Here is a 12,733-nt window from a genome sequence, read left to right as displayed (position 1 = left end):
GAAACTCTCTGCCAGTGGACACTGCCAAAGGGATACCCTGAGTCCGTCCAGCTCCTGGCTGAGCTTGGCCATGCGCCCTCTTCAGGCCCCTCAATGGAGGCGAGGTTGCAGCCAAGTTGCGAGTTTGCAGTGCCCCAGGTGGATATTCCAGCAGAGTGTGCCACTGCCAGGGTCTGTGCTGACAGTCAGGAATCTAGGTCACAGACTCTCTTTGGGAACAAGCACAGTCTGTGGCTGCCAAGGGAAGCAAACTGGCTTTAAAGAAGAGGAGAAAAGAGAAACACTTTTCTGAGCTCTCCCTCCCAGGCAAGGAAACTGGAATAACGGGGGCTGCAGGGCAGGACTGAGGGGCATAGGCAGAGCTGCGAGGGGGATGAAGGAAAGAAACGAGAAGACAGCACGAGCCCCTTCGTGTGCAGCTTACGGTTCGGTGGTGGGCGAGGTGTCTCCAGGGAGGAGCAAGAGGAACAGGAGGAAGATGCTCTGGCCACTGGGCAGCCTGTCCTTCCCCATGGTGCAGAGTGAGGGTGGTGAGTGAGGCAGACACACAGACTTGTCCGCTGGCTCCCTGCACCCTGGCTGTCTGCTGGGTCCGCCCCTTTATACCTCTCTGCAAACAGCTCCCGGGAGGGGCGAGATAAGGGCAGGGAGCCAGGACCATCTGGGAAATGGAGAGAGGTACGTGAGGAGGAGCCAGAGCCAACAGCTTTGACTCATGGCACAGAGATTGTCCCTGGCCAGACCCTGACAAACTGGGAGGGAAGGGTATTTATTGGAGGTGTTTATGTGAGACACTCTCCTGTGTCTGAACCATTTACCCCCATCCCCTGTTTGTATCACTCCAGCAGCACTCTGCGGTGGTTGGAGAAGCCCTTTAGCTCATTACAGGGCCAGTGCAGCATTCTGTGGGGATTGGAACAAACTCCCAAATCCTGCCCAGCGTTTCCAGAGAAACCTTTCCTATCCCCAGAACTGCCAACCACAAGAGATCAAAAAGCGCGAGTCAGACCCTCAACATCATCAGATTGGCCCCCCCAAAATCTTAAGATTCTATATAAAAAAGGTGCCATTGTGGTTTTGGTCTTTTGAACTCCCCGGGCCCCTCCCCAGCTCCATCAGTCGCCAGTCCCATCAGTTCCCGACCCAGCCCCCTCCAGCCTCATGTCTGTCACTACTGGGGCTCTTCATCCCCCTTTCTCCAAGGCCTGAGGTGAAGGGGCTTGCAGTGTGGTCCTCACCCCCTCCCCCAGGCTGGAGGGGCAGTACCAGGGCTCTTCCCTGCCCCTTTCCAGCCAGACCAGATGCGGAAGGGAGGAGAGGGGAGTGGGGAGGAGCAGAGGAACCATCTGGAGTGGCTGGGCTCTTTGCTCCTCACTCCCCTCCTGTGAGAATGGTGATGGGAGGGGAGAGTCTCCAGACCTCTGGCCCCAGATGGGTGCCTTGTGTCAGTGTGAGGTGAGCTCCAGCCTCCCCTGAAGTCCCGTCACTCACAAAAAAATCTCAAGTGTTGGCAATACTGCATAGCACATTCCGCCGGCATCTTAGCCAGTTACCTCCAATAATAACCCCCGGCACACGTGCAGGCAGGCCCGTTGAGAGAAATTGGAGCCCTGGTACATCATGTTTGCGGGGGCCCCACCCCCTCCCATTGACTTTATTTATGCAGATGGTTCAGAAGTTTTGGGGACCCCTGAGCTTGAGGCCCCCATACAATTGTCTCCCTTTTCCTGCCTCTAGTCAGTCCTGTCTGTAGGGAATGCCAGTGAGAGACCATTTTGTGTACCATTGCCCCCTGCTGCATGGCGAGTGTCAGAGCTGGCCATGGGTATAAAAGTGCCCTTTGCTGGCTGCATGGGTGGAGCTGCTCCTGTAGGGGTGTGTTTGTGCCACTGCCGTTGCAGCAATGTGTAGAGCACACTTGCTCATGTCCACAGCACTTGCCTTTCCTGGCTGAACAGCTGTGCTGGAGCAGGAGCTGAGATGCACCATATTCCAATCAGAAGGAGGCAACATCAGACTAGCTCTGGGCATATCAGTTCCCTCAGTTGTTCAAAGGAGTGGGACTGCTTCTTTAGCTCCCCAGGAAGCTGGTGCTGGTTGTGAATGGTCTCTTTGGAGCACAGTAAGACTGGCACACTGGGGCTCTAAATGGCAAAAGGAGAGTCTTGTGAGCAAAGACATGGGAGTTGGGAGAAGTGGGTTCATTTCTCAGCCCTGCCACTGATTCACTGTTTGACCATGGGCACATCCGGTCCCCTCTGTATCTCACTTTACCCATCTGAAAAATGGAGGTAATGATCCTGACTCACCTGGCAGGGGCGTGTTGGGCTCAACTGATTAATCGTTGTCAAGTGGTTTAGGATCTTCTGGTGGGAGGTGCAATAGAAAGAGAAAGGAAGAAGCCCTTTTTGTGGCACATGGGAAAACAGAAGTCAGACACTCGGACGGTTAATCCCTTACCCCATTAGCGAACTGTTGAAAGGAAAAGCAAATTTGAACCAAAAAAATCAAAACATTTTATTTGAAAATGTCAGAACAAAATGTTCTGGGGTTTTTGGAATTTGGTTTAAGGGTTTTTTTTTTAACCAAAATAATTTGCAAAAGTTTTGCTTTTTTCCAATCTGCATTTTTCACCAAAAAGGAGTTTTGTGTAAACAATGTCACTCTGCTGTAATCCCCCACCCGCACGGGCCCAGCTCCAGTCACTTCCAGTACAAACAATTGGAAAAGGTTATGCAATTGGCAGTGGGTGATAACCCAGCCTTCACCTCCCTGTGGTCCTGGCCAAGGTGTGGGAAGTGAAAACATGTGAAGAGTTAGCACTTGAATAGTCCTTGGAGCATGGACTCAGAGTGCCCTGTCAACTGTGGGTTAATACCCTGCTGCACAGTCCCCTTTCTATTTACTCTCAAAGGAGATTTTTTAACCCCCAGCTGTCAGTTTGTGTGAGAGCGACTGAAGTCATTGGCTGATTTTTTTTATGGTACCTGAGGGTTGAGATGAAATGGAAGCACTTGCGCTCCTTGAGTCCCAAAACATAAACAGCAGGCATGTGAATCCAACACACCAAATATAGAGCTGCAGGGGCCACAAAAATGTGGAGTAGAAACTTTTAACTTCATAATTGATCATGACAGATTGAAAGTGCCCCTGCAAAGTCATATGGAAGTTTATTGTGATGGATTCCCCCAGATGCCACCTGGAACTGGGGTACCACTGAGCCCTCTGACCCACCAGCCTGGCCTCCTTCTGACACTATGCTGCTGTGACAAGCTGCAGACATGCTCTCGCTCTTACACCTCCACCAGCAAACACACAGGTAAGGACACACCCAGCTGCAGTTACATGCAGGCTCTCTGACCAGCCACTGCATGTGAACCTACGATAGAGGGGCTACAGCCAAAATAACTCCCAGCTCCCCAGCCTAGGACCCCAGAGCGATACTGTGCTATCTTGGTCCAAACCCCAAACAGTATGAATTTATTATCCAGTTCACCTCCCACCCGCTCAATGTGGAGAGCAAATGCAACAGCCCCTGCCCCTTGAGCTAAGATTTCCAGGCACTTCACTCCAAACTCACTGGTTTAGATTAAAACAAAACATGTTTATTAACTACAAAAGATAGATTTTAAGTGATTTATAAGTGATAGCAAACAGATCAAAGCAGATTACCTAGTAAATAAACAAAAAATGCAAACTAAGCTTAATATCCTAGATAGACTGGATATGAATAGCAAATTTTCATCCTTAGAGATGATACAAGCAGACTTGTAGATTCTTAAGGCACAGTGGCCAGTCTGCCAGGCAGGAATGCCGTAGCTCGGGCGGCCTCACCACCACCACGTCCTGGGTTTAAGAGCCTTTCCTTGCCAGCAATTTGTTTGCTGACTATCAGTCACCTTTTCCTGCTACCTGCTATGACCTCTGCACATCAATCTCTTAGTGATTTTCAGCTCTTTGCAGACTAGGCAGAAACTCTGCCCCACAATAACTGAATGCAGCTCCAATTGAGCAATTCAAATAATAAAGAGGCTCCTAATGAATCCTATTTAGCCCTTTCTTTAAACAATGGGGAGCAACAGATTAAACCAGTGCAGAGACCCCTAAGAAGAAGCCATACCTCCTGGCTGAGCCACGCCACGCCACGCCGACCCGAGCTGAGCCTCCATACCTCCTGGCTGAAATGAGAGCGCCTCCCCTCTAGTCTTACTTTCACAGGACTCTGGTATTTGAGCCCCTGGCTTAACGAGGTCATTTCAGTTGAGGGTGATCCCCTCATTTGGGACAGATTAATCACAGTCCTGCTTCCCTGCTGTGACGGGTTGGATCACAGAAACCCCCTTGGGAGCTGCCACCCGATGTGCAAAGACTACCCCTGCTTCTGTTTTCCCTGCCAGCTCAGGACTCCAGCACCCTGTCTTGCTGAGCCAGCCACTCCTGTCTGGCTCTAACACAGATCCAGGGTCTGAATCACTTGTCCCAAAGCTGCAAGTTTACCTGAAAACAGCTCACAGTAGTGTGCTTGTCTTTAGCACTCAGATGCCCAACTCCCAATGGGGTCTAAACCCAGATAAATCCGTTTTACCCTGCATAAAGCTTATGCAGGGCAAACTCATAAATTGTTCGCCCTCTATAACACTGATAGAGAGATATGCACAGTTGTTTGCCCCCCCAGGTATTAATACATACTCTGAGTAAATTACTAAATAAAAAGTGATTTTATTAAATACAGACAGTAGGATTTAAGTGGTTCAAAGAGTAACAGACAAAACAAAGTAAGTTACCAAGCAAAATAAAATAAAATGCGCAAATCTATGCCTAATCAAACTGAATACAGATAATCTCACCCTCAGAGATGCTTCAGTAAGTTTTTCTCAGACTGGACACCTTCCAGGCCTGGGCACAATTCTTTCCCCTGGTACAGCTCTTGTTGCAGCTCAAGTGGTAGCGAGGGGATTCTTCATGATGGCTCCTCTCCCTCTCTGTTCTCTTCCCCCCTTTATATATCTTTTGCATAAGGCGGGAACCCTTTGTCCCTCTGGGTTTCCACCCCCCCTCACTGGAAAAGCACCAGGTTAAAGATGGATTCCAGTTCAGGTGACATGATCACAGGTCACTGCAAGACTTCATTACTCACTTGCCAGCACACACATATACAGGAAGACTCACAGGTAAATACAGCCATCTGCAGACAATGGGAGTCATCAAGATTCCAAACCATCATTAATGATCCACGCTTTACACAATTACAATAGGCCCTCAGAGTTACATTTTATATTTCTAGTTTTAGATACAAGAGTGGTATATTTATACAAATCAGATGATCATACTCAGTAGATTATAAGCTTTGTAATGATACCTTACAAGAGACCTTTTGCATGAAGCATATCCCAGTTACGTTACATTCACTTATTACCGTATTTTCTCTAAAACTATCTCAGTAACATTATATTGACTTATTATCAAGTTTTTATAAAACCATATAGACTGCACAACGTCACACCTGCATTCATACAATAATTACAACAACATTGGTAACAGCATTTCACTACCCCTGCATTTAGTACTGCAGTGATTTGTAACCCAACACCAGCCAAGGTTGACTATTTTGAGCAACAACACCCGCTCTATCTGCTGGATATCTAAGCAGAGATGTTTTCATGTAAATACAGTTTGCTCCTGATGTCTCTCCCCCTCCCAGCTAGGTGTCAGTAACCCACTTGATGAGCAAACCCCACAGTATTTTTGGGCGCTACAGGTGTTGAGTCTGAACTTTTGATGAGCTTAAACTTAACCCAGACTTGATGTCTCTGTCTGAACTTTTAACCAAAGCTCTGACCTGCGAACTACTCATGACACCCCGCCTCCCCTTAAGTAGCCATCTCCCCTTATCTCTTTTTGAATTTACATCTTAACCTGTTTTATCCTGTAGAATCTTGATTGATTATGCATGACCATTATGATCTGTTAATCACTTTGTTTACTTCTGTGTATAAATATTGATGCTCACCCCTAATAAACTTGCCACACTTACTCTGAAGCCTTTCAAGCTAAGGATAGTGTGAGCCCGTTGATCAACGAATTGGTGTCTGGTCTCTGACAGATTGTGAGCCCCATACCAACTCCGCACGAACTCGGGTGCTGGAGAGGTGAGTGAGGACTTGCTTTTTTACCTAACAATTTTACCTAACACAGGGATCTTTAGCTTTGGGGATTTGTCCGGCTTTGAGCAGGGGGGTTGACTAGATGATCTCCTGAGGTCCCTTCCAACCCTGATATTCTATGATTCCACTTAGGTAAAAGAAGTGTTGCTGCAGAGTAAATGGGGAAGCTAAAAACACAAAAGAGTAAAGTTCAGAGAGAGAAGCAACCAGCTTAACCATAAATTGAATAATAGTGGTAAGTACACAAGGCAGGCTAAACAAACATAACAGTTACATTATCAAAGGTTAATATCTGAGGTAGAAAAGAAAACAGAGAGAGAGAGAGATCTCACCCACTCCACTCCATGAGACTTGAACTGGTCGGGGTTTCCAGCTGATGGTGGTAGCTCAGGGTCCTGAGTGCTGGAGACAGACAGAGCCCCCAGCACAATCAGTCAGGAGATAAAGTTCCAGTGGAACTGATGCAGAGTTTGGGTCCATACATCAGCACACTTACTTGAACATAGGTAGGGGTTTTTGTGGAGAAACAACAATGGTTCAAGGGAGAACACTACATTTGTTTATGGGTAAACTGATGACACAAGGGTTTTCTTTAGGCTAGACAATAGGAGCTGATCACTCTTGGCTATGGGTGATGTTTTCTTCCAGGGAGCTCACAATGCAACTAGGCAGCTTCAGTATTTTGGATATCAATCAAGGATTCATTACTAGAATTGGTCTGATAACTGCTGAGCTGGGAGTGTGCAGGCGTAGGTTCATTAACATCTGGAGCAGAGATCCCCCATGATGCAGTGCTTCCCTGCTTTTCTGATCCCAGAGTTCAGTGCGGTTCTCTATTCTGTATGCTAATGGAGATGTCTCTCTGTCCCATCTTTCATGCAGATGAGGCTAGGGGAGTGGCCGCTGTTTCTCCATTCTGTATACTAATGAAGATGCCTTAATCTTGTCACCTTTGTCAGGAGGGGTCTAGGTGTGTCTCCCAATGCCCTTCCTTGCTCTCTGCAAGTCTTTTCTCTGATTGGTTTTGGTTCTAGCAGAGACTGGGGCGGGGGGTGTTTCATGAGTCAGACAGGCTAGATACTGTGCCCTGATTCCCCAAGAACACAGAGCTGACTGGTATCAATATCAAGCTCCCTGACTGGATGTCTGTCATATACATCTTGTACATGGTAGATTGCAGGACTGCTACTAGCAGGTCACGCTTCTGTACTAGATATCCATTGGCTACAGCGCTTCCTTCCCAAAGATGCACCAGATGTGTTCACTATGTGATTCTTTAATGCACTGCCAGGATTCAGAACGGCTGTTTTGAGCTTAAGTATATTATACATGGTACCACCTAATGGCTGAACAGTACAATACAGTTTAGCATTCCCTTGCATCTTCCGCTTTAAGTTCTATGTTCCTACTATTTACAAAATTTACACTATCACACTCTTTACAGATCAGTCTGTTTAGTATCTCTGAGCTGTACTGGTTTTTTAATTACACAACCCAGAGATATAACAACGTGGTCATATGGCTGCCCATTAATTGCAACTATTGTCTCTGTTCAGTTTGGAATCTTTGAGTATTCTTGTTCTGCATCTGCCACCTGTAGAGTTTGCTGTGTTGATTGTTCTTTCTGAGGAACAAACTATAAATGTTGATGGTTTCTGCTGAACTCTCCACTGTTGATCTCAATCAGATATGATTGGGCGCTGAATTCTTTTTCTTTAGGACACCTGGAGGTGTCCATCCTTTTTCTTCATCCAGTTTGATACAGACAGAGTTATTGGGTTCTAGACCCAGCAGTTCTCTGAGTGTCATCTGTTGCAAAAGCGTTCATAAGCTCTTTTAGCCAGCCTATTTATCCAACGTGGCTATTCTCTTCGTGTTTGGCCACTTTGGAGTTAGATTCTTTTCCAAAGTTGGAATAGTATTTCTGAGTTGTCTTCCCATCAGAAGTTATGCTGGACTATATCCAGCAGCTGTTATTGGTTTTGATCTGTAACTCAGAAGAGCAAGGAATGGATGTTCCTGCTGTAGGATTTTCTTGGCTATCTGATAGCTCTCTCAGCCTTTCCAGTCACCTGTGAGTAATATGGCTGCTAGTAATATGATCAAAATCATATTTCATACAGAATGACTTAAATTTTGCTGCAAGGAATTGTGGCCCATGTGGCCCTATCACAAATTGCTCTGAAATGAGAAAATATGCACTTCAGTTTCTCAATAACAATAACACTGCAGCATTTTGTGTCTTTCAAGTACATTATTCCTCTATGCCTAGAAAAATAGTCCACTACAACTAGGTAATGATGTCCTCTGAATTTCCATAAATCTACAGCTAGTCTTTTCCAAGGTCTGTCTGGTAGAAGTGTTTGTACACTGTATGGTTCAGCATTGTCTCTTACACTTATTTGTACTGGATAGCCTTCCAAAAGTCCAGTATAATCAAATCCTCCACTGAGTTCTTCCTCCTTTCTCACTAGGCCCATCATGGTTGCCACATTGCTGCTGACATGGCTGTTGGTCTTTGATCCTTTGATCAGGTGCACTCTGAATATGTAGCTTTTGTCTTTATAAATTGTTTCTATGGTGAACTGGCCCATGCAGTTCAGAATACCTCCTGGGCGACTCAGAGCTGGGTCAGGTGATCTCAGCTGTGGGAGGGATTGAAGGTGATTGTAAATCCCTTCTGAGATGACTGTTACATCTTCTCCTCAGTCAATTTTAAAGTCAATAGTCTTTCCATGGATATTCACTTTCATTCTCTATCTGATCATCTGTAATATAAATCAACCCTCTGACTGCTTTGGTACAGCAAAAGCTGCAAAATGTCCATATTTCGTGCATTTTTATTACATCTAGTGCCTTTGGCTAGACGTACACCTGTGGGCTACAAATTTTTCCACATTTTGTACATTTATTGTGAAAGGCTTTGTAGTTTGCCTGGAATTTCTTCATAGCCTCAGGGCTTTTATGGTAATGACTTTTAGCACTCATGCTGTGTGTGTTTACAGCTTCTAACCTAGTTTCATGATTTTCAAGTTGACCTGCATTTTTGTTTTGCTCTTTGGCTAGTTGGACTGCTTTGATTTAAATGATGTCTGTCTTTAATTGTGGTTGCTGCGAGAGGCTTTTGTCTGTTAATCTAATTGTTAGCCTCTCTCTGATAGTTTCATGTTTTGCAGTCCCAAAATCACAGTTGTTAGTAAATACATGCGGAGCTCTTATAAAGCATTCTACATTTTCTCTTGGTTCCTGACTTCTCTTGGGGTAAACATGCTCTATCACAAACCACATCTCTTTGAAGTATAAAGTATGCATTATACATAGTCAGAACCCTTCCCCATAGCACAAATTAAAGAAGATATCTGAGTATCTCCCATTTCCTGGTGGAATTTTGTAGCAATGCAAAATCTTGCAAAATACTGCTTCCAGTCTATTCATTCTGAAGTTCTATCAAAGCTGAAATTCAGTCTAGGGCATTGTTGATAAGATCTATCATCCAATCTTTGTTGCTATTTTCTTTCTGTTCCTGTTCTCTTCTAGCACTAGTTTACTCCTGAACACCTCATACATGATAGATTACAGGACGGCTACTAGCAGGTCAGGCTTCTCTACCAGATATAGACTGGTTACAGAGCTTCCTTCGCAGAGAGATACATCAGATGTATTTGCTATAAGATGCTTTATTTTGCTTTAATGCTATTTGCTTTTGTGAACTCCCAGGAATGACTGTTGTGAGCTTAAGTAAAATATGTTACATGTGACACCACCTAGCGGCTGAACAATATAATACAATTGGTTGGAATGATCTGTCCCTTTCCCCAGAAACAGATTCATCAGGGTCTGATCCCCCATTTTACTGCTCTCTCTTTCCTTGCCCTCTCTCCCCAAAAACCACCCTCTCAAAAGCAGCTGAGGCAAAACCCCAGTGCTTGGAGAGGGGAAGGAGAGGATGTGGGTCTTTTTATCCTATGAATCGTCTCACAAGTCAGATGGCGCCTCACCTCTGTGAGAGAGCTCTTGACGGGAACAAAACCAGACAGCATCTTTACCTCCATTAGGACCACATTAGAGCCCTCACACCTCTCAGTGTAGCTGGAATGAGAAGAGGATTGTTAGCAGCCTCACTGCCTGTACCACTTGGCCACGCCGGAGAAGCTCCTGGTACTGAGTGACTGAAGGGGTAAATACTATGAACAACATGAAAGACTGGTTCCCCCACCAATCTCCATGCCAGCAGAATAGCCTCCATCCCCAGAGTCTGGCTCCACAGAGAGCTGAGTTCTCTGTGGATCTGTGAAGGGTCCACGTACCTGATAGCCAAATGGAGGTGGAAAATCCATCCATCTGTCTTGCTACATGTCTTCAGGGCTGTCTCCATGCTCAGGGAGAAGGCAGAATTGCTCTCAGGCAGAGACACGTTGTACCACAGAATTGTTTGCCACCCACACAAAGCTACAAACCACCAGCCATAAGGGTGCACTATGATGGGGCAGGGGTTCCCACTCCCATAGAGCAGCCAGCATGTGGTTTTAGAAACTGAAAAATTATAAAATGAACACTAGCTGTATTTTTGTAGGACCTACAATATTTTTCTAGAATATAGGAAATTAGAAATTGGAAGGCTCTGCTAGGTCCTGTCTTGTCCAGCCCTTCCCTTGCACTAGCCAATGCAGTATTGTGCCCAGCAGTCTGTTCTCTAGGGCTTTGTCTGCTCTTACATATAAGAGTGAACTGCAAAGGAAAGAAAGAGCTGGGCTTGTGCCTTTGTTATGTTGCTTTATGCTGCACAGAGAAGACCTGAAAAACTTTCTGTCCTTAAGGTTTCCATCCCCCACCCACTTTTTTAACATTAATCTCATTGGTCTTGTAATAAATTAAAGGGGGGGGGTAGCTCCCTTTTATGGACACCCAGCCAGCCAGTAGCTATAAAATCCCTCTTAGTAGCTGTTCTCTACTTGCTTTACCTGTAAGGGTTAAAAAGTCTTACTGTGATGCATAGGTAAAAGGAAGTGAGTGGGCACTTGGCCAAAAGAACCAATGGGAAGGTTAGAACTTTTTAAAATTGAAACAAGACTCCCCTTTTTTTCTGTCTGTTGTTGTTCTCGGGGAGAGGCAGACAGGGCTGCAGTTATGCTGTAAGAAGCTTTGGGTCAGGTACAAAAAATCATCGGTATCATACCTAGAAACTACTCATTTGAAATCCCAGATATGTAAGTAGATCAGGAAATGTCTAGGAAAATGTGATTAGGTTTATTTCTTTTTATTTCTTTATGGCTTGTGGACTCCTCTGTTCTAATCCTAAATGCTTTTATTTTGCTTGTAACCATTAAACGGGACCTCAAGAAACTATTCTTGATGCTTAATCCTTGTATTTGCTCTTTTTAAATAGCCTAAGTTTTCCAGATGCATTTTCTTTCTTTTTCTTTTTAATAAAATTTAACTTTTTTAAAAACAGGATTGGATTTTTGTGTCCTCGGAGGTTTGTGCGCATGTTGTTTAATTAGCTGGTGGCAACAACTGATTTCCTTTGTTTTTCTTTCTCAGCTTTTCCCCGGAGAGGGGAGTGAAAGGGCTTGAGGGTACCCCACAGAGAGGAATTCCCAAATGCGCCTACCTGGGTTCTCAAAGGGGTTTTGCAGTTGGATGGTGGCAGCATTTACCAAGCCAGGGTCAGAGAGAAGCTGTAACCCTGGGAGTTTAATACAAGCCTGGAGTGGCCAGTATAAATTTTTAGAATCCTTGCGGGCCCCCACCTTCTGCACTCAATGTGCCAGAGTGGGGAATCAGCCCTGACAGGCCCTGTTTTTCTTGAAAGACTCTATGTCTGGTTGCAGAAATAATGGTTACTTAGGCCATGTCTGCCCTACAAAATTATGTCATTGTAACTTACTTCAGAGTACAGCCACTGCAGTTATTTAATCACTTGTGTGTGTGTGTGTGTGTGTGTGCGCGCGCACTTGGCTCCTTGTGTCGCTGGCGTGTGTCCTCACCAGGAGCACTTTTATTGATTGCGTTGTCAGTGTGGGGCGTTGTGGGATGGCTCTCGAAAGCCAGTAACAGTTGATGTAAGCAATGCAGTGTCTACACTGATACCGCATCGACCTAATTATATTGACAGTCACTGTATGCCGCTTGGTGTTATTAAGTTAGCATAGAGAGGCACTTCTGTCAGTAGGAGCCACAATTAAGTGAAGACACTTCCACTTCCACAGCTAAGTCGATGCAAGGCAGCTTATGTCAACCTATCCCTGTAATATAGACCAGGCCTTAGCTGTATTGTATCTTGTTCTTCAAGATGTATTGCACATGTCTATTCCACTCAGGTGTGCAGGGACCAATCACAGAATTCCTCAGCAATACCCATATATGCCCTGCATGACTTTTTGGCCCTCACCCAGGATATATAAAGGCAGCACTGCTCCAGCCCCTTTCAGTTCCTTCTCACTGGCAAGGGCTTGGGTCAGAGCTTGCCGAGCAGTTTACCTCATGGTTTCTTCAAGTGATTCTGTCAGCTAGTTTAGCTTGTGTCTCTAGTGTGTGTAGTTAGTTAGCAGTTGAGAACCTGTTTCCTT

At 45.4% G+C, this 12,733-nt stretch overlaps 1 protein-coding gene across 1 annotated transcript in view; it reads right to left on the bottom strand.

Moving 5' to 3' along the window:
- The window catches only part of LOC117884964 (alpha-2-macroglobulin-like), a gene marked incomplete at its 3' end in the record, with an annotated part of 185,606 nt that extends 185,031 nt beyond the window's left edge, over nucleotides 1-575 (bottom strand). Inside the window, 1 exon segment of the mRNA XM_034786033.1 lies at nucleotides 425-575. Coding sequence (XP_034641924.1) covers nucleotides 425-513 — 89 coding nt within the window.
- Between the last annotated feature and the right edge of the window lie 12,158 nt (nucleotides 576-12,733).

The sequence above is a fragment of the Trachemys scripta genome, chromosome 1, assembly GCF_013100865.1.
Source record: "Trachemys scripta elegans isolate TJP31775 chromosome 1, CAS_Tse_1.0, whole genome shotgun sequence".
Taxonomy (NCBI): Eukaryota; Metazoa; Chordata; order Testudines; family Emydidae; genus Trachemys; species Trachemys scripta.
This window is presented reverse-complemented; position numbering and strand designations above follow the sequence as displayed.